At 38.0% G+C, this 26,420-nt stretch overlaps 1 protein-coding gene across 9 annotated transcripts in view; it reads right to left on the bottom strand.

The window, feature by feature from the left end:
* ST7 (suppression of tumorigenicity 7) overlaps window positions 1-26,420 on the bottom strand; it is a 222,700-nt gene that overhangs the window by 117,038 nt on the left and 79,242 nt on the right. Inside the window, exon 1 of one of the 9 annotated variants that reach the window (XM_054692584.1) lies at window positions 12,912-12,941. The exons of the other annotated variants lie outside the window; for them this stretch is intronic. Coding sequence (XP_054548559.1) covers window positions 12,912-12,930 — 19 coding nt within the window. The 5' untranslated portion in view covers window positions 12,931-12,941. Of the gene's footprint in view, window positions 1-12,911; window positions 12,942-26,420 lie in introns of those variants that run through there. 9 annotated transcript variants of the gene reach the window in all.

Genomic DNA, 26,420 nt, shown 5'->3' with positions numbered 1-26,420 from the left:
CCTGAATTCGATCCCAGGCCAGGGAGCTAACCCACGTAGGGTTCAGCAGACTTCTCCTGTCTCGCCTGCTGTTCCCCTCAGCAGTGTATTTCAGTCAGCCCACCTGTTCTGTTCCCTCCTCTGTCTCTGATGAATCCTTTTACCCTCACACCTCTGGCCTACACCCTAATTCTTCTACACAAAAATAAATAAAAATTTAAAAAATAATGAAATAAGTTAGTTAAAAGAAGAGTTCTTTTAATAGGATTCTGGTTACTTAAGGTAGTACTAAACTTCAGGGTGAGTTTGAAAGCAGCCCTTTTCAGAAGATCAAGGAATTACTGAGTCCTTGAAGTCTCCCAAATGATCTTAAATCTCAGATCTCTTTATTACTAGATACTCTAAAAAAAAAAAAAAAAACAAACAATTTAGCTACAGGCCACATGGCAAGCACCTGCAAACCAGTTCCTTCATCATCTTTAAAGCCCCTTGTGACTTAGGACATAAACTATATTAAAGCCTAAATCATAATTCAAGTATGTTGATTTGCAAATGTTTTAATTGCAAAGGGCGAATAATCAAGGAGACCAAAATATCTTCCAGAGCCTGAGATGGGGTTAATAAGATGGACGAGGATTTTGTGCATTTAATGCAAAGTAACATTTCTGATTTACTCACAGAAAGCACACATACACATATCCATGTCCATAAAAAATATACCTTAAGGCACATGTTAGTTAAGCAGGAACTTTCTTTCTTTCTTTCTTTCTTTTTTTTTAAGGTGTGTGCATGAATGTGCATGTGCATTGTGTAGGTTTTTATTTTTTCCTGTGCTTTTTTTTTTTTAATAATAAATTTTATTTTTATATTCCCCATACTTTCAAACTGCTTTCTCAGATCGCCAACGTGACTAGAGAACACTCAGGATTAGTTTAATCTATCATTTGAATTTTTTCATGTGAGATTAGAGAATATTCTCCTTTTTCATTTTATTGTTCTTTAAAATCTTCTAATTAACCCCTCTCTTCTTTCCAGGCAACTGCCATTAAGTAAGTCCGCAAATTTACTTTTGCCTGTCCTCATTTGCCAAAGAATGAAAAATAGAAGCTTTAAGAGCTTAGTTTGCACACATGAATTCTGAACAGACTTCCAGATGGTCTTTTTCTCAAAATGACACTGGGCTGGACAAATCCCAAGGAGACCCTTGATGACCCCGCCTCCTGGTGTGCATATCTTTATGTAACTCCCTCCCCTTGAATGTGGATGAGACATGAGATTTACTTCTAATAAATAGATATAGAAGATACTATCTTGGTGAGAGACATGCCAGAAATTCTCCTACTAATTCAATGAAGTAAGTGGCCACATTGAGACGCCCCTGTGGGAATGGACGACAAGCGGGCTCTTGGGGCTAAGGCCAACAGGAATGTAAAATCGGAGTCCTCAGTTCTACCGCAAAGATTTCTGCCAACAGTCCAAGTGAGCTTGGAAGGTAGATTCTCTCTCTCTAGCCTACAGATAAGATTAAAGCCTGGTCTTGAGACCCAGAGCAAAAGACCCAGCTAAGTTGTGCCTGTATATCTGATCCACAGAAAGGATAGTGTGTGTGGTATTAAGCTGCTGTATACATGATAATTTGTTATGCAGCGATATGAAACTAGTATAATTGTATAATTCATGAAATTAAAAATCAATGTGGACATCTGATAACTGGCTAATTTCAGTGGGCTCACAAAGGGTGTTGAGCTATGCCAACTCAGTTCACCCCCAAGAACTTCTTTCTTAACTGTAAACAAATAATATGCCACTTCAACCTCAGCTGCTGTCACCACATGTTATTCCACAGGCTGATCTATAAATGTCTTTGCAAATCCACCAATTTAAAGTAGAAACTGAGAAGAATTTTTTTCTTAATAGGGAAATCAAGTATCTTCACATATTACCCCAGTAAATGATCTGATGTTTTGTTTTGTTTTCCATAGGCACATTTTAAATATACAATATTTCTATATTTAAAAAAGAAAACAATCTGTTTTACATCTGGATACAGAATCAGTTCAATAAATCAAAAGCACATCATGAGCACTGTTTCTCATTTGCTGCTTCTGTTTCCCCCTCTCCTTGCCCTTCACCCCAGTCTCCATGGGCTCTGATAAGGTCTCAAGCTTTTATGCATCACAATTCCCTGGATAAATCTTGTGGCATTTACCCTTGTGAGGAAAAAGACATGGGAGGATATTTTTAGACCCAATCCTATGGCAAGAAACCCTCATAAATCATTCTGCCTACTCGTCCCTGTACCCTTGATGCTGCCTTGGCAACCTTACAGGTATACTGTTTCTGCTTTACTGGGCAGCTGGCTCTACTGAGAGTGGAGCCAACCACATTCTTTCCTTTCTTAGCTGTGATCTGGGAAACTACATCAGATTGTTCAGTCTTCATGGCTCCTTGCCCCTTGCTGGGGGAAACCATCTGTCAAGCCATGAAGGACTGTCCCAAGCCTGGTCACATACAAACCTCAATAGTCCCCAAGGACAAGTGAAGCAAGATCCCAGATTATCTGTTCCCTCTTATTTACAAGTAGGCTGATACTGAAGAACTGCACTCTGGTCAAGAAGAGGAGATATGCTTATATAAGTCTTACAATTTTAGCCATTGAAAATGTGGTAATTTAGGGTTGAAGGCAATTTTATGAATCTTTCTGATTTGCATAAACAGTGTAATATCAGAAAGAAAAAAAGGCATTCTCCACTGGGAGAGCTTCCCCATAATAATGCTGCACAGATACAGAAGCCTTGCAGAAGCATGATTGTCTAGGCTCTAGACACCTCTACCCTGCAACCCCTCACTGGGCCTGAACCCTCCAACACCCAGCACAGAGTTTGTCCAGAGTGGTTCTGTATGTTCGATGAACATGGGATGACTATATAAGGGCAGAGTGCTCGGTGATAAAGCTAAAACAAACACTCCTTGGGGTAATTTCATAAGAGAGCTCCTCCTATAATGTTGGGGTGGGGGTGGAGAGTTTGGGTAGATCTAATGTCGTAGGCTGTGGTTCTTAACCATGTGCTTAAGGATGAGAGGTGGCAAAGAGGCGCCAAGGTCAAATTGCAAGGGAATGAAGACAGTGAGTAAGCGGTAAGGAAATTATGGCATCAAGCATAGGCAGACTTCTATCAAGAAATCTGTCGGGAATGAGAAGAGAGTTTACCATTAAGTGTGACTTATGTTAAAGGAAAATATAAATAAAGCAAAAGGGCAGTGAACTAGGAATAAAACTCAAAGCTTTCTTCCACTTTCTTCTAAGAAGTACAATACTAGTTTATTCTTACACCAAATTGCTAAAAACATATGGTTAATGATTAGAAATGTATCTACTTTCTCCGAGATTCTTCTTTTTTATAAATTAAAGCATATGGGTGCTTTGGTGATGGCTATAGTAGTAACATACATCTGAAGGTTTGAGCCTGTACCTCTAAATGATATGCAATGTTGTCTGCTTGTCCCAAATAAGCCCTTGACTTCGTTATTTTTCAATCCCAGTAACTACACTTGGCTTTGCATTAGCACCAAATGACCTGGTACTGTTCCACAGGGCACCTAAAATTATCTCTCCAGGGCAAAGGCTGGCAGCAAATTATGACTGGTAAGTCACAAGTGCACCTGGCTTTAAGTAACATCAACAGGTGACAGTCAAAGGGAACTGGAACACTGGTATTTTCCTATGTTAGTACACCAGTTTGTTTTTTTAATCTACTAACGGACGTGTCTGAATTACAGGTGCCCATGTTGTCCCTAATAACAAATGTTCTTGATCTCATGGATGGCATTCCCCCCACCACCTTTCAAATCTATTCTTACTCTCAGATTGCTTTCAGACATTGTTATCACTCGCTTGACCCATTCATCTGAATATTATATTAAAAAAGAAAGAAATGTTCATGTTCTTAATTAGTAATTGCCCAATGCCAAAATTCTTAAGAGCCCAGGTAGTTTATCTCTGGGTGGATCAGCAGTTTGTTAAAACTCAAGGTTAATGAACCCACAGTCCTGGGTTTGAATGAGTCAGTCATGTCCACACTAGGAAATCCTGTGCCACTAATTCAGAAGGTACCTCTGACGCACCAGCTATATTACCCTGGGAGGTGAACCATCACATTACTATAAAAACAAGCCCATTTTACTATCACACTATCACCCCTGGGTTCACATCCCTGGCCAGGGAGCTAACCTACATGGCACAGCAGATCTCTCCTGTCTTGGCCGCTGCTCCCCTCAGCAGTGTATTTCAGTAGATACAGCTGTTTTGCTCCCCACTCTGTCTCTGGTGAATCCTCTCACCCCCCACCTCTGGCCTATACCCCAGTTCTTCGATGCATAAATAAATAAATAAATATTTAAGAGAGAGAGAAACCAGTACACATAGCACTGCTAAAATAATCTGCACAAGCTAAATTTTTCTTAAGAATTACTGCTAAGAAAATACAAACTAACAGATGTAGAGACTAAAACACAAAGAAATAATTAACATGACTTCTAAATAAGCACAGTGATTTAAAAAAAAAGCCACCTTCAATATAATTCAGATCATTATCTACAAAATGTCTACCATCTTTATAGTACCAAAAAGTGTATTATCAAGCCATACTTTTAAATACTTGTTTCAGTTCAATAAACATTGCAGAGAGAAAAGGCTGCCTCATAGTAACCCACCATTTACTGAGTGCTGTTCTGTATTTTGGGATCTTCTCCACAGCCTGGCAGTTTCATTACCCCATTTTATGAGGATGAAGCTGAGGCTTACTGAGGTGAAATGACTCACCCATGGACTTGCAGCTATAGGGCTGAACCTTGTTGGAACACAGCTTTACCTGACCCCAGAGCTTGTGCTCTTTACCCTTCAGAGCATATTTTTCTTTTGAGGTGACAAAATAAAGAGAAATGCCCACAGTTCAGATTTGCTATTTGAGGTTTTCAGTGTTTTAATTCAAGAGTCCCTGAGCCTGGGAGCCCTCTGGGGTCTGAGAGCAAGGGGCTGCCCCAAGCCACAGTTGCAGTCTAGGCAGCACAGGCACTGGAATGACTTCCTCCTGAGTTGGAGACTGGAGGGGGGTGGGTGCTGATGGGGTTGGGGGGTGGTGGCTGATTGATTACTGAACCATTCATTACCACACAAACCTCTTGTCAGATAACCATGACTGATGTCCCTCAAAGTTATCATTAGCAGTGAAGAATGATGTCTGCACATTCTAATGCATTCTATTCTATAATCTATTTTATTCTATATTTTACTCACTTATCTTACTATGGTAAAGATAAGATCCAGAGATAGATCTTTCACACAAAAAGAGGCAGTACTAATAGTCAGGACATAAATATGGACATGGGAAGAGCTGGCTCCTTTCTCTGATATTTTGTAAAGCAACATTCATTCTTCTTTATTTGAAACTATAGTGTGAACATTTTTCAAGGTCATTAAACATTTTTTGGAAACATGTTAATGGCTATGTAATAACATGCCTTTTGAAGGTTTTTCATAATTTATGTTATCACTTCTGTTATTGGAAATTTGTGTTCTAAAGTTTTGGATGTCTCTAATGCTATTATAAATGACAGTGACTATCCCTGCACATGCTTTTGTAGCATCTCTAATTAGTCCCTAGAATGGATTCCTCAAAATGATATTAAAGGTTACAAGAATCTTCAAGTCCCAATTCATATTGCCAAATTACTGTCCAGTATGGTTTTGCTACTTTCCAGCAGTATCTGAGAGCACCTGCCTCATCAAGTATTATATATTGTTAAGCCTTTACCAAATTAGGAGGAAGTGGGTGAAGGAATGAGGGAGGGAAAGAAACAGAGGAAGGAAGTAGGAGGAAGGGATGAAGGGGGGGATTTCTTTGATTATTTGCTAAAGTATTTTCATGCTTATCTTCTCTAGTTTTTATTCTTTGGTGAACAATTGATTCATGATGTTTATATTTTTATTGGGAATTCACTGATTTACAGAAGCCTTATCTTTAGTATGTTAACCTTTTGTGTTAACTTTCAGTATGTTGATGCAGTTTTCCCTAGGCTATATTTTAATTTTATTTATGAGCTTTTTTTTCTTTTCAGGAATTTAGCAGAATATTTCCTAAATAAAAATTAAGGATGTGGGAGAAAAAATGACAGGGAAAAAAAAATCCACTATACATAATTTACTAGAAAGCAAAATATACTGGAAAGTTACTTTCCATCTTCTAGTGGTCTTTCTATGATCCAGAAAGTGGAAGGGATACTTACCGAGTATTCAGTGAGAGGCCAAAAAAGAAAAAAAAAACACTCCTTAAATACACTGAGTTTCATAGTGCTCTAGGCAACTGCTTAACAAATAGCTATAGCAGATTCATGTACACACAAGAACCATAAATACTGTTCACTAATAGAATAGAAAATATGCAGAGGCATGTAATTACATGAGATGACATGACTATTGGTTTAAGTGCCTCCTGAAAAATGAAAAACAGACACACAACATAGAAACCATTAAAATGAGTTAGTTCTCAAACTTCATCATAGACAAAACCAGATTCAGAAATCTGGGAGTATGACATGAGACAAATCAATAGCTACAGAGAAAAATCAAACAATTCCTCAAAGCAGAAAAGTAAGGAACATAGCTGCTGAAAGGAAATATTCAGAAAAAAAAATCTTATTTGCCAAGTATTGAGATTTAAAAGAACTCTAAATCATCTACTTGCTATTTTTTTTTTAAAGATTTATTTATTTATGCATACAAGAGCTGGGGTACAGGCCAGAGGTGTGGGGGGTGAGAGGATTCACCAGAGACAGAGTAGGGAACAGAACAGGCAGATTGACCAAAGTACACTGCTGAGGGGAGCAGCAGGCGAGTCAGGAGAGGTCTGCTGCACCATGTGAGTTGCTCCCTGGCCGGGGATTGAACTCGTACTGCAGAGGTTACGGATAGCTTCACAGATTGCATCTTAACCCCTGTGCCACAGGGCACTAGTGACTTGATATATTTCTCCCGCCACCACCACCTTTTTAATATTTTGCCCCTTCTTTTCTTTTGTTTTGTACAGAACTGCTAATATACTTGTCTCTCATTTCCTCTAATTTTCTTAGGAATAACCACTATGACTGATGTGAGCATTAACAGATGGACACACCCAAATTACAGAGAACCCAAATTATAGAGCTATTATTCACTATAAATGAATAACAGCAAATTAAAAATTAAAAGTATGATCATAAAAATTTGCTATTATTCATTTATTTGTATTAAGAAAATGTTGATTTATAATACTGTATAACATTGAGGGGATAGAATCACCCTTATAAGGTGTTGTTATCATACCATACCCACCACTAAGAGACCTACAAACCTTCATTATAGTCCAATGTGCTCCTTCTCACTTCACTTATATATGCATGTATGTGTGCATTTATATACATGCAGATACACACACATCAATAATCCCCACCTGTCCCATGTGGAAACCTGATGTGTCAAATCTGGTATCTCAAAAATAATTTGTTATGCCTTTATAATTATCATTTTACAGAAAACCAATCCCTTAGGTAAAAACAGTAAAATGAAACTCATTACTTTCCCATAACATTACTGTATCTTCACACCTGATAACTCTGTACTCCTCATTTCCCTCGAGAAACCACGCATTCTAAGAGTAAAATAAAACTGAACAAATACTATTTGGTTTTCATGCAGACTGCAAAAGTCTTTATGTCTTAAACTATGACAGTAAGAAGATGGATAAAATGATTATAATTTCTGGTAAAGGTTATGCCAAATCACATTTGAAGCAATTTCCATGAAAACGACTATGGTCTACCGATATTTAATACACCAAGTCTAACAAATTACAGAGAGATTTCCAAACATTTCCTATATCCAAAATATCAAAAACATGAAAAATCTGAGGAGCATTTAAATTCAAAACCCTCAGGTCGGTCATACATATATTATTTATATATTCTAATATTTTAAAGATAAATACATATTCACATGTATTTAGGATTAGTAAATATCTGTATTTTAATATATATATGTAGCAGCATCTGAGATACTACCCTTTTACAGCTTTCAAGTTATGATAATTTTTTTAAACAAAATAATTAATTTCTCCTCATTGAATGAGGACTGCGAAAACAGGAGAGAAATTCAAGCATCCTGGGAAATCATCAAATTCTTGCTCTCTAAGTAAATCTTCTTACACTTGTTACTAAGCATCCTGTAAAACCTGCATCTAATAGTTTTTCACTTTGGAATTGGGATTTCTAACATTTCAATGGTTATAAAACTCAGTGACATAAGAAAAATAAAAACCCTGTTATACTGCTGGTGGGAATGTAAACGGGTGAAGCCATCTGAAAAGCAATCTGGATTTACCTTAAAAACCTCAAAATGGAAATACCATATGACCCAGCAATGATACTCTTGGATATCTAACCAAAGAACATGAAGCAATCAATTCAAAAAATTACATGGTCTACAATATTTATTGCAACATTATTTACAATAAATATGGCCCAGAAACCACCTAAGTGTCCACTGATAAAAGTTTGTATCAAGGGCCTCCCCGGTGACGCAGCGGTTGAACGCTGGGTTGTGAAGCTGCCCGCAGCCTCTGTGGCGCTGGTTCAATCCCCGGCTGCTCCCCAGCCACCGGAGGAGGGTCCCACATGGCGCGCAGACCTCTCCTGCCGCCTGCTGCTCCCCTCAGCAGTGTACTTCGGTCCTTCTGCCTGCTCTGCTCCCCGCTCTGGCTCTGGTGAATTCTCTCACCCTCCCGCGCTTCTGACTGTACCCAGTGCATGTATAAACAAAAACAAACAAACAAATAAACATGCCTCTATAAAAAAAAAAAAAGAATCAAGAGAATTTTAAAAAAAAGTTTGTATCAAAAAAGTTTGTGGTAAATTCACACAATGGTACTACTACTCAACCATATGGAAAGATCAAATGTTATCATTTAAAGTTCAAGTAAAGCCGTAAAACAAGTCATAATGACAGGGACAAATACTGGACATTTCCATAAAGAACAATAAGACAAAGCAAAATACTGCTAAAAACTAATGAATAGTTCTAAACAAAATGAAGTCTCAGAAATTTAAGAAGGAGGAGGATGGAAGGAGGATCAAAGGGGAATAACGGATGGTGATGGGGAAAAAAACACTACTAGTTATATAGAACTTCTGCACATTAAAAAATTCTGCATATTAAAAAAAATTCTGACATAAAAAGGAATGGTATTAAAACAAACATAGCAGACTTCCCTTGCACAAATGTGATTATATATTCAACTATAGGATTTGAATATCTATAATAACAGGATGTTTAAACCTAAAAGATTATGTATATATATTAAAAGCATGAGAGAAAAAAAAATAGAAGCCTAAAATTCAGAATCTTTATTTTCTAAAGACATTATAAAAATATGAGATCTGGACCTCCCTGGTGCAAGGGGTTAAGCACAGCACTTTGAAGCTATCCACAGCCTCTCCTGCATGAGTTTGATCCCCGCCCGGCCAGGGAGCTACCCACACGGTGCAGCAGAGCTCTTCCATCTCGCCCACTCCTCCCCTCAGCAGTGTATTTCAGTCAGTCTGCCTGTTCTACTCCCCACTCTGTCTCTAGTGAATCCTCTCATCCCCCACAACTCTGGCCTGTTCCCCAGTTCTAGTATGCATAAATAAATAAATCTTTAATTTTTTTTTAATATGAGATCTGCTTATCCACGTGTCAATCCCAAAAGTATGTACATATGAATTGATTACACTTTTTTCCTGAACTTTGAAAATCACTAAATATTGCAATTTATCATTGGATAAAACAATGGGTTTCAGCATATATTTCTCTTCAGGGATATTAAGCAAAATATATTTATAAATATATCACTTGTAAAAGACAAAGGGAAAAAAATACCAAACATCCAATAAGAAAAATAGTTACTGTTATAACTCTATAATAGTATAGTAAGCAGTCATTAAAAATCATTTTACAGATGACATGGAAAAATGATCACATTTTTGTTTAAAAAGCAGATGACATAATTATGTATAGTTTGATACCCTTTGGAAAAAAATTCACAGATTATGCATTCACTACCTGTATAGGTACATAAACATATGTACAATTTCTGGGCACAAAAAAAGAAGTATGGAAAGATATAAAACATTCCAATAGTGCCAGAATCACATGTTTGTTTCTTTAACTTCATCATAGATTTGAAATTTTCTACTGCATATGCCGCTTTCTAATCTGGGTGAGAAAAGATCTTTAAAACATGATATAAAAGGGCCTCCCCTGGTGGAGCAGCAGTTCAGCGCTGGGCTGTGAAGCTGCCCATGGCCTCTGCAGCGCCGGTTCGATCCCCAGTCCCAAGCGAGGGTCCCATATGGCGCAACAGACCTCTCCTGCCACTCCCACTGCTCCCCCCAGCAGTGTATTTCATCAGTCTGCCTGTTCTGTTCCCCGCTCTGGCTCTGGTGAATTCTCTCACCCTCCCACGCTTCTGACTATACCCAGTGCTTGTATAAATAAATAAATAAATCTAAAAAAAAAGATATAAAACTAGAAACCTTAAAAGAAGTTATCTTTGGAAGGTAGAATTACACTGATTTTTCATTTTATACCTTTGTATTCTCTATAGTTGTAAAATTTTTACACATGCATGTATTATTATGGTGCCAAATAAAAAGAGATATAGGTTAAAAAACTAATACATGTTTTGCTTTTTACTTCAAATAAGACATTTTCTAAAGTGGAAAATTTTTAAAGAATATTTCAATTTCTTTTAGTTTAAAATGATATATTTAAGGATAAATTGGCAGATTAACAACAACAAAACTATCCTATTTTTATTAGGAAGTTCTAGAAGATTAAGTAGGAAAAGTTACATTATTTAAATGTATCTAAATTTCAGATAGAATTTTAGTTTTAGAAAAATGATATATGAACACAACAATTTTTGAAGTTTGCAATATTGCAGTCACAAAATCTTATATGGAATCATTTGTTTCAGTGCATTTATGACTGCATGTGGGTAACACACACAATTTATTCAAGAACCTGAAAGACTGTTTCTAAGGCACAAAAGAAGTATCATTTAGGAAGCCAGCAACTCCGATTTATTATGCGCAGTCTGCACCAAACAGTGCCACCCACCCAAGCACTAATACCATTCTTCTAGTCACAGCAAAGTGGTGACATGACTTAATTGCTGAGCTACAGCTAATTATAAGGCAAATGAAACACTAACAGAGAATTCTCCCTAAAGAGAGTGGACATTAATTATCTTGGAATGTTCTGTATATGCTAATTCAGACTTTATTACCAATAAAAGGCATCCATACAACATTGAGTCTTTTTTGCTTCATTCTTTTTCAAACTTTATAATAGTTTAGGAATGAGGAATGTTCCTAATGCAGAGCATCTATCTTGCTACATACAGCTGACATTCAGCTTTTGCCATCTGGACACCAATTTCTATGCCTCACCCTGGGCTTAAAACAGTGTTGTTTAAATAATGTAAGTTACTGCATGGTAATAAATTGATATTAGAACAATAACTCCACTAGAGAGAATGACAGTAACATGGTAACTTGAATTCACAATGCTTAATTATAATCCAATTAATGCAATTGATTTGTGTCACAGGGTGGATGGATTATCTCATCTAATCTGCAATGATCCTGATACTAAGGTTTTAAAAGCAATGATTATAGTTCATAAAATCCTCATTTTTCTCTATTCTACTGTTAAATTGTTGAAATGTTGAGTTGTCATTCTTATATTAAAGAGCTACAAGCTATGTTTTGGCGTTTGCGTCAATGTTGCTTTAAAACCATTACATAAATACAGGTACAAGTAAGAGAGTTCTTCCCGCTGTCCTCTCATTCTTCCAGGTGTGGAACACTTCTTCCTAGAGAAGCTGTAGGGATCAGATTTGTTTTCTCTTGAGCCAACAGCTTTATCTCTCTGAGTCAAATTTTTCTCACCTATAAGTTGAGGGATTTGGACAGTAAGGTTCTTTTCAATTCTAACACAAATGACAAATTTCTAATGGCAAATCTAGGATGGAATTGAAGTTAAAACCATAAGTGTTTGCAGCTCATATCACAAAGAGCCTATCTTATCAATAAATCAAGAGTTCCTACAAATCAGTATTTCTTTTACAAGAGAACTTGAACTTACACTGAAATAACCTTCATTGATTTAATTGGCAAAAATTGAAGTTTGGTAATATGCATTTTTCCAATGCATTTTTTGACTTAAAAAGATGCAAACCAACATGGTGCAACATGAAATTATTATTCCCACTACTAATATTATTTGTAATTGTAAAAGCCCATGAAAATCTAAGTCTGCAACTATTCTGGTTCACTTTATAATATCATTAACACAGTATAAAAGCAGAGTTGCTGGTTCCTTAATGTGACACCTTCTCACTGACTTGGGAGAAGTCAAATTTCCAATGTAGGCAGGAGCGTTAAGAGAACATCACTATTTAGTTACTATCTAGTGTTGACTTCCTTATCTTTACCTGATGACATTACAGAGATCTGGGAGGTTTGTCTCTCAAAGCCTTATTAAAACAAAAGTCTATTATTCTGCCTCATTACTTAAAGTCACAGTATATCCAGTGACTTGAGTCTGCCATGTACCCAACAGGCCAGGTCGTTCACAGGTGTGCATAAACTGCATTATCTTCTGTCTAACCAGCTCATGGTATGTGAGGGATATGGGGGTGGGAGTGGTACAGAAAGAGTTTTGTTGTCATTTACACCTGCCTAATTGTTGGAAGCAGTATCCAAGAGATGAGAAAAAAGGTCAGTCATCCAAACTAGATACTATTGTAGATAAATTATGTATTAAAAATCATATAGCAATTAGCTACTCACTATACCTTTAGAGTGTAAATGCATAGAACAACCACTTTCATTATTATGCTTTTCTTCTCCATTTCAGAAAGATCAAGGTCAAAAATGATCCACGGGGCTGGAAGGGATCAGGCTCAGCGAAATAAGCCAGAAAGAAAAAGAAAAATACCGGATGGTCTCACTCATAGCAGGAATCTAGAAAACCTAAATAAGGGACCAGGAAAAAGAATAACTATAAGAAAGAAAAAATCAAAATCAACAAACAACTATAAACCAGAGACACACTATGGGGGGGGGGGACAGGAGGGATTGGGGTCAAAATAAGGAGGGTGCAATTGTATGGGGAATATAAAAATTTAAAAAATGTAAAAAAAAAAATGATCCAGTACTCTGCTGGCAAGAACTTTATATTTGTTCATAGTGCTTGCTTGAGACAATGCTTAAATTTAATGTCTTAAGAAAAAGATATGTGCAGGAAATAAAGAAGTCTAAGGTTAGCTCCTGAGTGATTCCTGGAAGCTAAGAATGTGTTCTGTTCTATTTGTTTAACAAACCTTTGCACAGAACTTATCATAGGCCAGATACGGTTCTACATTTTACAAAGGCTAGCTCATTTAATCCTCACAACTACCCTATGAAGTAAGTACTACTATTGTTCCCATTTCACAGATAGGAAAACAAGCACAGATTAGCAATCAGTGACAGAAATAGGATCTTGGGCCAGGCAGTCCAGATGGGAGTTGGTACCCCTCCATTCATGTACTGTTCTCCACAATATGCTGCCTCTGTCAGGAATACCTGCAAAATTTGGCCACTTTAGGCAGCTGTTAGTCAATAATTGTAAACATTTCCAGTGGAGAGAAGGATGAAAACAAATGGCAAACAAATTACCTGTTCCTATTAAATAGACCTAAGGTGTTGGTATCATTCATCTAAACACAATTCTACCTTACTATGTCCCAAGGTTCCTTTCACTGATACATTTTATTCCTCAAAATATGTTATGTAACACTCTACAATTTGCAGATTTAATATATCAGTGATAGTTTGCTGTCTCAGAACATCAGACATACCTTTAAAGTGCTACACAGGATTAGATTGTGTAGAGGCCCTGGGATATGGTTAAATAGCCTACTGGTTTCTCCCAGATTTTATTAATAACTGAGCTTCTACTGCTATCTTTCCCAGGTCTCATTCCAGGAACCTGACCAATATCCTACTCTTTTTCAGTCCTACTCTTCAAAGAGTGAAGAGCAGCCTCAAAGCCCCCTGGTGGGTGCTGGCACCTCACCTTGCCTGCACTTCTAAGAATCACAGGACTGCAATTTTTAGTTACTGTGCCCCCCATTATTTGTGTGAAGCTCCCTTTTGCAATTTTCTACCACAGGGCCTTACTGTCTGAGCGCTTCTCTGGACTCTTCACTTGATCTGACACACTTCACCTCCTTCAAGCACACCTGAACTGTGCCAGTCGCAGTGGCTGTGTCTCTTTCCCAATTCTGCTCTTGCCCACCTGCCTGGCTCTGATAAAAGGAATTAGCTCTGCCTGGTCAGGTCCCAAGAAGAGAAAAATCAAACTCAACCAATAGGTGGTAATTAAACTTCTGCCTCAAAAGCCCAAAAGAGGTTGTCAATGGGATTTGTTAATGGATCCCTGTCACTAAGCGAGGATTCTGTTTTATGTTTAGTTAAACTTGAATTCTCTCCAATATGACTCTTAGAGAAAATAATAAAGAAGGGCCTCCCCAGTGGCGCAGCGGTTGAGCGCTGGCTGGCGAAGCTGCCCACAGCCTCTGCAGCGCCGGTTCGATCCCCAGCTGCTCCCCCGGCCACCAGAGGAGGGTCCCACATGGCGCGCAGACCTCCCCTGCCGCCCGCTGCTCCCTTCAGCAGTGTACTTTGGTCCTTCTGCCTGCTCTGCAACCCGCTCTGGCTCTGGTGAATTCTCTCACCCTCCCACGCTTCTGACTGTACCCAGTGCAAGGAGTATAAAAGATACACTGGGGAGGACCTGCATTTCTGAAATCGAAATGCCTGTTACTAAATGTATTATGATTAATAATTTTTGTTTCTAGGTTAGCTGGGTAGAAAACTAATTGAACAATGAATGATATAAGTCGTGTTTTTTTTTCCCTTCAGTTGAGAATTTTTTTTAAAGATTTATTTATTTATTTATACAAGCTCTGAGGGCAGCTTCGCAGACCAGCGCTCAACGCTATGCCACCAGGGGAGGCCCCTCAGTTGAGAATTTTTAAGCAAGTCATTCAGAAGATAAAATAGAATCACAACATAGAGGGGAAAGGGGGAAATGATGAGAACTGAGTGTGACTTCAGCAGGGAGCCTTACATGGGAAAAATGTTGTTTTGACTCACTCATAGACCTATACCATATTTCTTTGAAGACTTCACTAATAGGGCCTCCCTAGTGGTGCAGCGGGTTGAGCGCAGCGCTGTGAAGCTGTCCGCAGCCTCCACAGCTCTGGTTCGATTCCCGGCTGGCCAGGGAGATTCCCACATGGCGGGGCAGACCTCTCCTGTCTCGCCCGCTGCTCCCCTCAGTGGTGTATTTCGGTCCTTCTGCCTGTTCTGTCCCTGCTCTGTCTCCAGTGAATTCTCTCACCCTCCCGTACCTCTGGCCTGTACCCCAGTGCTTGTATAAATAAATAAATCTTTAAAAAAAAAAAACTGCACTAATATGAATATGCTTTTCTCCTCCATGTCCAATGCCTAGCACTGTCCCAAATAACTACAGTCTTTTAAGAAATGTATGGTTTAATTTTTTCTTCTATTCAATGAGAACTATTCTGTTTAAAGCACTGGCACCCGTGCTCTCATTTGGAAAATAAGACGCTACTGAATTAATCACTGAAGTGTACCAAATAAACTGTGGAAGAGTATTACCCTACAGGAAAATTCTCATTCCTCACTCTTACACACTGGAGAGTTCCAGTTAGGTCTCAAGACCCATAATAACTACAGCTATACAGCCACACAGTCAGGAGAGTTTCTGTTTACCTAAAGTACAAAAGAAAAGCTAATGGGACAGAGCTTAGTAAGCTCTGCTTCTGATGCCTTTTCATAGGCTGCCCATGACATCTGAAGAACAAGATATATTTTAGGCAGTTTGTTCAGTGATAATTTTTTTAAAGATCAATTTTGATAAAATACACAGGATGTTCATACTGTTGCAAAACAATCTCCAGAACTTGTTAATCTTGCAAAACTGAAAGTCTACATTCATGAAACCACAACTCCCCATTTCCACCTCCTCCCCGCCCCTGGCAATCACCCATTAGCAAGAGTAATTCAAAAAGCACACTTAGAAAAATGTTGCTTTATGTCTTATAGTTTGGCCCTCACTTTATAGATGAGAAAATATGTACAAAAATGTAATTTATTCAGCATCACAGTTAAAAGTAAGTGAGGTCTAGAACTCAGACCACTGGACTTTCAGTACAACCTTCTTTTACAACAAGAAGAGCAGACAGCTGAAATAAGCTGTAATTACCCAATTTCAACCACTACATGTTCTGAAAAAACCTAGTATCTACTGGATCCACTATAAACTTTTACTATTTTTTTGATATTTCTACTATTAGATGAAAGAATTTCCACCAGCATCAAACTAAGTCTCTGACTTTCAAACAAAGTAGGATTCATACATCATGAATCCCAATTTAAAAAGGCCATGCCTTCCCAGAGCATCAATTTTACTTGATGATTATGATAATTAAATATTTTGATATTCAAATAATCATGGATATACTGCAGAGCAGGATGCAAAATTAGCCTAATTTAAAAGGACTCCAAGGGGTTCCTGTTTCAGCAGTGAGCTTCCTTGGCCTGTGGTCCCAGCTACTGAGGGCATCCATTCACATATCTGTCTCTAGAATTACTGACAGGGAAGCACGAGAAGCCCTACACAAAGGGGAGGAACTTGTTGGCGCAAGGGGTTAAGACGCAACCTGTGAAGCTGTCCGCAGCCTCTGCAGCATGAGTTCAATCCCTCGGCCAACCAGGTAGCAACCCACATGGCGCAGTAGACCTCTCCTGTCTCGCCTGCTGCTTCCCTCAGCAGTGTATTTCAGTCAATCTGCCTGCTCTGTTCCCCACTCTGTCTCTGGTAAATCCTCTCACCTCTGGCCTGTACCCCAGCTCTTGTATGCATAAATAAATAAATCTTTAAAAAAAAAGGGGGGGGAGGAACCTAAAAATCTATAGCAGGACCCAGACCACAGCTCAGGAGGAACACCCTGTAACCCCTGAACCAAACTGTACTTGCATGTCTATTTTGAGTACCTGTGTCTCTCTATGAGCATCCAAAAGCTCCAGAGTAGGAACAAATTAGGGGAGTCTCTTTCAGTCATAATGATCAACCAAAAGAGCACGAAAAGAAATATTATTTATCAAGCCAGAAAGAAAAAGAAAAATACCGGATGATCTCACTCATAGCAGGAATCTAGAAAACTTAAATAAGGGACCAGGAAAATGAATAACTATAAGAAAGTGAAAATCAAAATCAACAAAAAACTATGAACCAGAGACACTTTTTGTGGGGTGGGGGGCGGGAGGGGAGGGATTGGGGTCAGAATGTGGGGGTTGCAATTGTATGGGGAATATAAAAATAAAATTTATTATTAAAAAAAAGAAATATTATTTATCACTAGACATCAAGTTTAGTAAGAAGAGAGGGCATTGGTAGCAGAAGAAAAGGGTTGAACTACATATCAGGCTTCCATTTGGAAGGTCTATTGTGGGATGACATTTAAATTGCAGTCACTACATTCTCCTTCCAAAAATTCTAAATGCCTAACACTTAAAATAGTTACACTTCATGCCCATTCATTTTTGCAATATACTTATTAAAACTCAATTATATCTAATGACATTATAAGAATGCAGATGAAAAATGTTTATACTCTTTCTTCTGAAAGTTATCCAAAGAGGAAAGGCAAAATCTTTTTAAAATAACTCTGTAGCAGCAAGAAGGATAAGCTATTTTCCTTTTAGATGGCTGAGATTTTAGCATTCATCCATATGCTACTGCCAACATTCTAAGCTTCAGAAATTACTTGCAGATCTTCAAATATAAAATATATAGTGACAATTTTCTTGTCTTTATTTTAGCTATGTCTAAGCAGCTGGCTAGAAGCAGCTGGCAACCTGAGAGCGAAATGTGGCAGAGTGAAGACAAGGACCTCCTTAACTAGCATCATGTGCCAGGGCAAGGTCGGCTTTGGTTCCACTTTGCATTTCCTTTTAACCTATCTTAAAAGATCCCTTCTCAGAATATCAGCATCAGTATGTTAATCCTGGCACTGGGTTCTGGGTATTCATTCTTAGCCCAGCTGCTCTCTGCTTCACATCCTCTAAAATCATGGTTCTCCATGCCAAAATGAAAGGCAAAATGGTACATTAGTCAAAGACACAGAGAATGAGCACCACGTAAGGTGAGAGGCATGTGCCATGAATATTAATGCAACCCAAGCAATTGTAATAATTACAATGGTAGCTGGCACACGCTATACTAACTGCAGAGAAAAAGGCTGTAGTTAACCTTGGTGAAGGTTAGGAAGCTCTGCTTTACTCACTCAGAGGTCTTTTTCAAATTGAGGGAGTAACAATGCTGAATTCCCAGTTCCCCAAGACAGCCAATTATTTTCAGAAGCACTGCTAAATTCTCAAAATAAATTTATATCTGCATGAATTGAAGACACATGACATACTGCAGAAAGGTGGTAGTAAAGTAGGAAAAACATAGGACAAAACAGGTTGCAAGAAAGTTAAAATCATTCCTGCTAGTTGCTGGTTAATTCATAAACAACCTACTCAACAATGTTTTAGTAAGTAGGATAAAATAATATATTTAGTACTAGAAACAATAGAAACAATTTAGTGCTAGACTGGAGAGACTATGCACCGGAGGCATAGAAAGAAAATGCTTTATATAAAAAAAAGAATAGTAAAAAAAGAAAAAGATAGTCATATGCTTAAAGTGTGCATTTATGATGGCAATTTACTTAGAATGAGTTCAGTGTCCTAAACTAGGAACCCTACAATAATATATATTGCCTTTCATTCTTTACAGCATAAATGAGATTTCCAGAAAGGCATAAACTATCAGACTTGCTAAATCTTTCCACAGAGATTAAAACTCAAAACAAAACACTGATATGAAATAGAAAATAAAGAAGTTTCTCAGTTTCAAGAAAGCGCTCAATCAGCTCAGCTAGGTCTGTGGTTATCTGTTAAATGCCGAGTGAAACGGCAGTGTGTAGAATCTAAGAAAATTAATTGGAGATCTCCATGCTAATGTATTATAGTTAAGAAAAGACACTGGAAAGGTAATACCTGGATTATCTGTTATGGGTCTGACAAATAACCTCTCTTTGACCAAATTTTAATCAGGCTCCTCTGAGTCCTCTTCCCTGGTAGATCAGTTTAGCAAAGAATCACCCGGTCCTCATAGTAATTTTCCATCTACCAACTCACCGCCCCCACCCTACCCCGATCCTGGCTGTAAATCTCCATTTTTCCTTGTTGTATTCAGAATTAAGTCCAGTTCGAAACTGAGGTTTCTTTCCTCTTATTGCAACAGTACTGCATAAAATCTGCTTTTACCACACTTTACTGTCCAGATTTGGTTTTCTTTCACAGGTCTCTTTCACAGGTTTTACTCACTCTGGAAAACAGATAATTCTTCAAAATGTTAAACACAGAGTTACTACATAAGTAGGCAATTCCACTCCCAGGGATATATTCACGAGAAACATACATCTTCACAAAAATTTCATAGCAATATTATGTTCATAGCAATATTATACATAAAATTAAAAACTATTAAAAAACCAACTCTCCACCAAATGATGAATGGATAAATGAAATGTGGCATAGCCATACAACACAATAGCATTCAGCAATAGAAAGTAATGGAGCACTGGCACATACTTCAACATGAATGGATCTCAGAAACATGCTATATGAAAGGAGTCACAAATACCATAAGTTGTAGATTCCATTTATATGAAATTTCCAGAACAAGAGAATCCAGAGAGACAGGAAATAGATTATTGGTCTCCAGGAGACTGGAAGGAGAAGGCAATGGGAAGTGACTATTAAAGGGTTTCCTTTTGGAGTTATGCAAATGTTCTAAAACAGTAATGATGGTTGCATAACTCTAGATATAAGTCAAACAGTGGATTGAATATTTTAAAATGGGAGGTTTTACTGTATGTAAATTGTATTTAATTTCAATAATTTTTTTATTAAAAAGAAGTCATTGCCACAGATTTGTTGTTCAATATATATTTGTTAAGCATCTGCAATATGCCAGACATAGGGAATTTCACAATACACATACATGGTTCCTGACCTCCTAGAGGTACGGTCTTGTGGAGGAAGACTGGGTTTAAATCCCAGTTCACTCTAACAGTAACCCAGAAGCATATCTTACTTCTTCATCTGTAAACAGAGTCAAAGATGGTACTTAGTCCCTGGCATGCTGGGAGGGCTCCCTAAGTTAGTTGTTTTTCTTTTTTAGTTATTATTACTAAAAAGAAATGACTATAAAGGCAAATTATAAATGCCAGTGAGATATGAGTAAATCAGGAGAGCTTACATTGGAAGGTTGAAGAAGACATTTCTTCAGGAAATGACATTTGGTCTGAAACCTGAAGGATCATTTGAAACTCTAGATGAGGGCGGGAGTGGGGTTCGGGGGAACACACCAAGTCAGCAAGTGATGGGGAAGATAAGCAGGAGCCAGAATGTGCTGGGTCATGCAGACCAAATTAAGTACTTTGGGTTTTATTCTGAGTACAATGGAAAATCACTGAAGGCTTTTAAGCAGAAGGATGATGTGATCTAAACTACATTTCAAAAAGATCACTGGCTATACTATGAGAAGAGGAGTATGCAGTCAGAAGGCTACTACTGTGTTCCAGGGGAAAGATAATGGGGACTTGAATTACACTGTGGTCGAGATCCTAATAACTTTGACAGGGCTGAGACATGAAATGAAACCAAGGGCTAGTGGCAAAATCCCTTCCTTTCACTTCCACAAACACAGTCTGCACTGGACAGAACACAAAAGGAAGAGTGAACAAAATGTAGAACAAAGAGAGCCATACAGGAACTGAATCAAAAAGTGCTCACATTTCTAGTTCTACTCTCAGCCAGCTATGGAATCTTGGCAAATACTTTCTCCTTGAGCCTCAGTTCCTTATTACTATAATTAGAAAAACAGCTCTACCTCACAGGATTACTCTAAAATTTAACTCAATGTATATGAAAGTGACTGTGCAGCATCTGTGAGTATTTGTCAATTTAAGAGATACTCCCAAAAATGAAAACAAGATAGATTGTGATTATTTGTTTCTCTTTAAGATCAGGCTGAGTTTCATTTCATTTTGTTTTAATGAGTTTGTGTTAAACGTCATCAATACACTCTGGCATTCATCCACTTATATTCCATGGCTCTAACTACACTGAGAAATCCTCATAAGTGTGTTGAAGATTAAAGTCCTCTACCATAGACATATTTCTGGAGAGCAAATGGTATTTCAAGAAATCTTTTTCCCTCTAGAAGGCAAGGCTAGTGAAAGTATTGACCTGGAGAAAAGTAGTGAACATTTGCTACAGATCAGGTTTACAAAGCAACCAATATAAGTATTGATTTTAGGAGATACTTCGACAAAGTTCCTGACAAAATTACCCTTGCTTATATTATATCCAAATACCACCTGAAAAACAATACACTTTAATATTACTAATGCTGAAGACACCTCTATACACATTAGTCACTACCTTTTCTGAAAGTATATTTGTAGTAAGGGCACATCTGGGGCTTCACTCAAGCAAATTAAGTGGTTGTAGAAAAAGCAAATTTTTCTGAAACTTTTCTGGAAGCCCTTGTATTTAAGAAACATCCAGTAAAGTTTCAGAAACTTGATCTTTCATTAATGTTTTGCTGGTTTTACATCACATTTATTCCCAATATTTTTCTTGGAAAGCATTAACTAAAGGAAAAGAAAAGGGGTTTGGGTTTATTTATCAATACGTTGAGTCACATAATGAAGAAAAAAACCTTCACGATGTATAGTTTCCCATAAATTAGACAGATTCTCTTTTATGGTTTAAAAGCATACTAAAAATCCGAAAGTACCCCAAAAAAATCTTTAAATAAATGCCACATCATGTTATTGTCATACATGTATTAATTATTGAGGCTCAGTTCCCTGGATAAGAACGCTATGTTCTAAAAGTTATTGTACTTCAAATGACTGACAGATTAATATAAGTAATACCTGTTGGAAACTGCTATAAAAACCACATACTGGCATAAAATTATATCCCCTGGGTGAAGGAGACACTGGGAGGATAACAGTACCACAGGAATCTTCCAAGTGTGTTTGTGTTTTTGAAAATCCAGCTTCCTTAAAAGAAGGATGTAAACTATGCTTTCAAAGAAAAAAGAAGAAACCAAGAAAACAGCAGATGGAATTACTTTGTACAAATGTACAATGAAAATATTCATTGCCTCTCAACTGAAGGAAAGGGATAAAAATAAAAGCTTCATCATTTTATCTTTGTCCTGGGCTTAAAGAAAAAAAAAAAGAATTCAAATTGCATTTTATCATTAACATTTAATTCTATTTAGAACCTCAAAGGAAAGCTGAGTAAAATTCAAAAACAAAAGCAAAAGACAACCCTTAAGATTTTATTTCCATTACTTTTTGTTTGGATCGAAATATGTTTCTGTGTAAGGCCAATGCCTATCATGGTGTGCTTAAAAAAAAAGTACTTTAAAATATTATTAGGTAGAAATAATGATAGAAGTATCCACAAAAGTCAAAACAAAGATATTTCTTAACTTTCTCTTCTCTTCCTCTTGAAAGATGAAAAAAATTAAAGTTCCCAGAGTTTTATGCAACACTATTTCACTGTCTATGTGCGGCATTAAGGCATCAGTAATTCTAACTAAAGTAACAGAATTAACCCATTATTTTGGCACAGAATAGATTGGGTTAGTCACAAGGTGTGCTGGCCAACTTCAGGATGTACCATCTCTCTGTCCCTTGTCCTAAAATCAATCCAATGTTTGATGCAGAATACATAAACATTCACTTTTTTTTCCTACAGAGAATCTAAATTAAATTTGCCTAGGATAAACCAGTATAATCTTTTGAAGTGATCTCACAATTTCTTTGTATCTATACTAGAAAAATCAGCATATGTAAAATACATTAATGTTCTAGAAAAGTAAAACAGTAGAGTGAACATGACTGAAGTACTGTTGTTGCTTAGTATTCAATAGAAGGCTAACTCATTGAAATATTCCATAAATTACTATGAAAAAGTGTGACTGAATTTCATATCACAATAAGCAAACAATTAACAAGTTATAACCTTTAGTCAACCAATACTAATTCTGATTTCCATGGCAGCATATGCACAACTGGAATGAGCTCTCTGCCAGTAGTTTAAAAAACTAAAAGATAGAGTCCTTGTTGGAAAGATTACTTACCATCTGCTATGGACTCTGAATTGTGTATCTCTCAAAGTCACATATTAAAGTTCTAACCCCCAATGTGATGGCATTTGGAGGTGGGGCTTTTTGGAGGTAATTAGGTTTAAATGATGTCCTGAGGGTTGGAACCTCAGGATGGGTCTGGTGCCCTAAAAGGAGAGATTGGCTTTTATTTTCTGTCTTTCTCCCTCTCATTCCCAATCTATGGTATTTTGTTATGTTAGTCCTACATGACTACTATTCCACCAAATCACTGACAAATAAGGTATCCCTTTAAAAACAAGACAAACCAGAATTATAATGTGAAAATGCTCGATCCTTCAGCTTTGTCCTACATATAAATTTTCCAAGTGACAACTACTATAATTATTGCTTACTTTTCTGGCACAGCAATGGCTACATATTTTCTTTTAGTATGTAACCCTCTAGTACCCACTTTTATGTAATCCTCCATTTTTGCTATCTCTGTAGATTCAGATCTGTCATTTACATACAGTACTATTTCAACTCATATCCTTCCCTTATATCTTTTTTTTTAAAGATTTATTTTTATTTATTTATTTATACAAGCACTGGGTGCAGTCAGAAGCACGGGAGGGTGAGAGAATTCACCAGAGCCAGAGCCGGGGAGCAGAGCAGGCAGACTGACGAAATACACTGCTGAGGGGAGCAGTGGGCGGCAGGAGAGGTCTGTGCGGCATGTGGGACCCTCCTCCTGTGGCCAGGGGAGCAGCTGGGGATTGAACGGGCAGGGAGCTGCAGAGGCTGCGGGCAGCTTCGCAACCCAGCGCTCAACCGCTGCGCCACCAGGGAGGCTCCTTCCCTTATATCTTTATAGAAGTAAAATTCAGATGCCCTGAATAATGTTTTCTGAAAAGTAGAGCATTTACATCTAATTTTTTTTAAGATTTTTTAATAAGATTTATTTATATATGCATAAAAGAGCTGAGCTATAGGCCAGAGGTGCAGTGGGGGGAAGGGGAAGGAGGCGTGGTTGAGAGGATTCACCTGAGACAAAGTGGGGAACAAAACAGGCAGATTGACTGAAATACACTGCTGAGGGGAGCAGTGGGGGAGGCAGGAGACATCTGCTGCACTTGTGGGTTAGCTCCCTGGCAAGGATAAAACCACTGGGTTTTAGCAATCAGTGGCTGCTGATTGCTTCATAGTGCTGAGACTTAATCCCTTGTGACAGCAGGGAAGCCCCATTTACATTTTCTCATCACTAAATCTGGAACTCAGATCAACTACATAAATTATCCCTTGGGTATCTATTTTACATGATAAATCATCTGCGTCAAATGACTTGTAAAAAGCATCAGAAGTTATTTCTACTACCCTCCACTCCCCCTCTCAAACATACAAAAGTGCAGAAAGCATAAAGTTCAAATAAATTTCAATCAACTAACCAGCGGAAAAAACTGGGCTAATGAGGTTGATCTTGTAAAACCTTCTCTACCTGCTCCCCTGTTAGATCTGAATTGTATGGCTGAGATTGTAGGGGAAAACTAAGGGTCACTCTGTCTGATGCCCTACCACCCATTCACCAATGTGCTATAGTTTCAATTCCATGATGACTATAATTCAATTCAGAAGGGCAGGGATTAGATATTTCTTTCTATTTAATTATGGGAAAGACAATATTATATTAAACATTATCTTAATTATTTTAAAATTTTCTGCAAACTGGGCCTCCCCTGGTGGTGCACACAGTCCAGCCGGCTGGCAAGAATCCCACACGGCGGGGGGGTGGGGGGCTTGGGGCAGACCTCTCCTGTCTCGCCCACTGCTCCCCTCAGCAGTGTATTTCAGTCATTCTGCCTGTTTTATTCCCCCCTCTGTCTCTGGTGAATCCTCTCACCCTCCCACGCATCTGGCCTGTACCCTGGTTCTTATATGCATGAATAAATAAATCTTAAAAATAAAAATCTGCAAACCACTCTTTTAATGGCATTGCTTTGACTATTGTGTATTAACTTTTACATACTTGTTATCATTGAAATCATATAGTGGTTTCTATTCTATTTACCAATACACCTTAAATGTATTTCCCAAGTGTTTAGTCTTAATACTTTTCATTGTAATGACTTGAAGAAATTCTATCTTGCTGATACTAGATCATTAATTTACCAGTCCCTTTTCAGTAAACATTGATATTACTTATAATCATTTGCTTTTGCAGGCAACAATAGGATCTGATCACGGTGTGCAACATATTACCTTAGGATAGATTCCCAGGGATGGAGCCTGAAGGATTTGAGCAACTTTAAAAACTTATTTTTAAAGATTTATTTATTTTTGCATAGAAGAACTGGGGTATAGGCCAGAGGTGCAGGGGGAGAGAGGATTTACCAGAGAGAGGGTGGGGAACAGAACAGGCAGATGTACTGAAATACACTGCTGAGGGGCACAGCAGGCGAGACAGGAGAGAGAGGAGATAGCTGCTGCGCCATATATGGGTTTGCTCCCTGGCCAGGGATCAAACTAAGGCCAATTTTGGTGATAGCTGATAGGGCTGACTTAACTCCTACATCACCAGAAAGGACCCAACTTTTAAAATGTTTTCTATAGTTTGCAATATTTTTTTTTCAAAAGGGGTGGTATCAGTTTTCTTTCTCAGCAATGAATATGCTTCCTGGTTTCCTTTTAAAATAAAAGTGTGTGAACTCTCCTCCCTGCATCCCTGTGATTGTGCAGGTGTCTTCTTTCCTTTCTCCTTTTCCTAATAAGCCTGTCCTTTTAAAATGTAAAAAACTAAAGTGCACAAATTCTATTGCAAATCTGCCAAGAGGAGGGCAGATTTATTTTTGGTGATGGGAGGAGGAGCTACCTCAATAATTATAAAATTGGGGCCTCCCCGGTGGCGCAGCGGTTGAGCGCTGGGTTGCGAAGCTGCCCGCGGCCTCTGCGGCGCCGGTTCGATCCCTGGCTGCTCCCCGGCCACCGGAGGAGGGTCCCACATGGCGCGCAGACCCCTCCTGCCGCCCGCTGCTCCCCTCAGCAGTGT

This window comes from Talpa occidentalis, unplaced genomic scaffold, assembly GCF_014898055.3.
Source record: "Talpa occidentalis isolate TD23 unplaced genomic scaffold, MPIMG_talOcc4v2.1, whole genome shotgun sequence".
In the NCBI taxonomy this organism is placed as follows: Eukaryota; Metazoa; Chordata; class Mammalia; order Eulipotyphla; family Talpidae; genus Talpa; species Talpa occidentalis.
The sequence above is the reverse complement of the archived record's forward strand: the minus strand, read 5'-3'. Positions and strand labels throughout refer to the sequence as shown.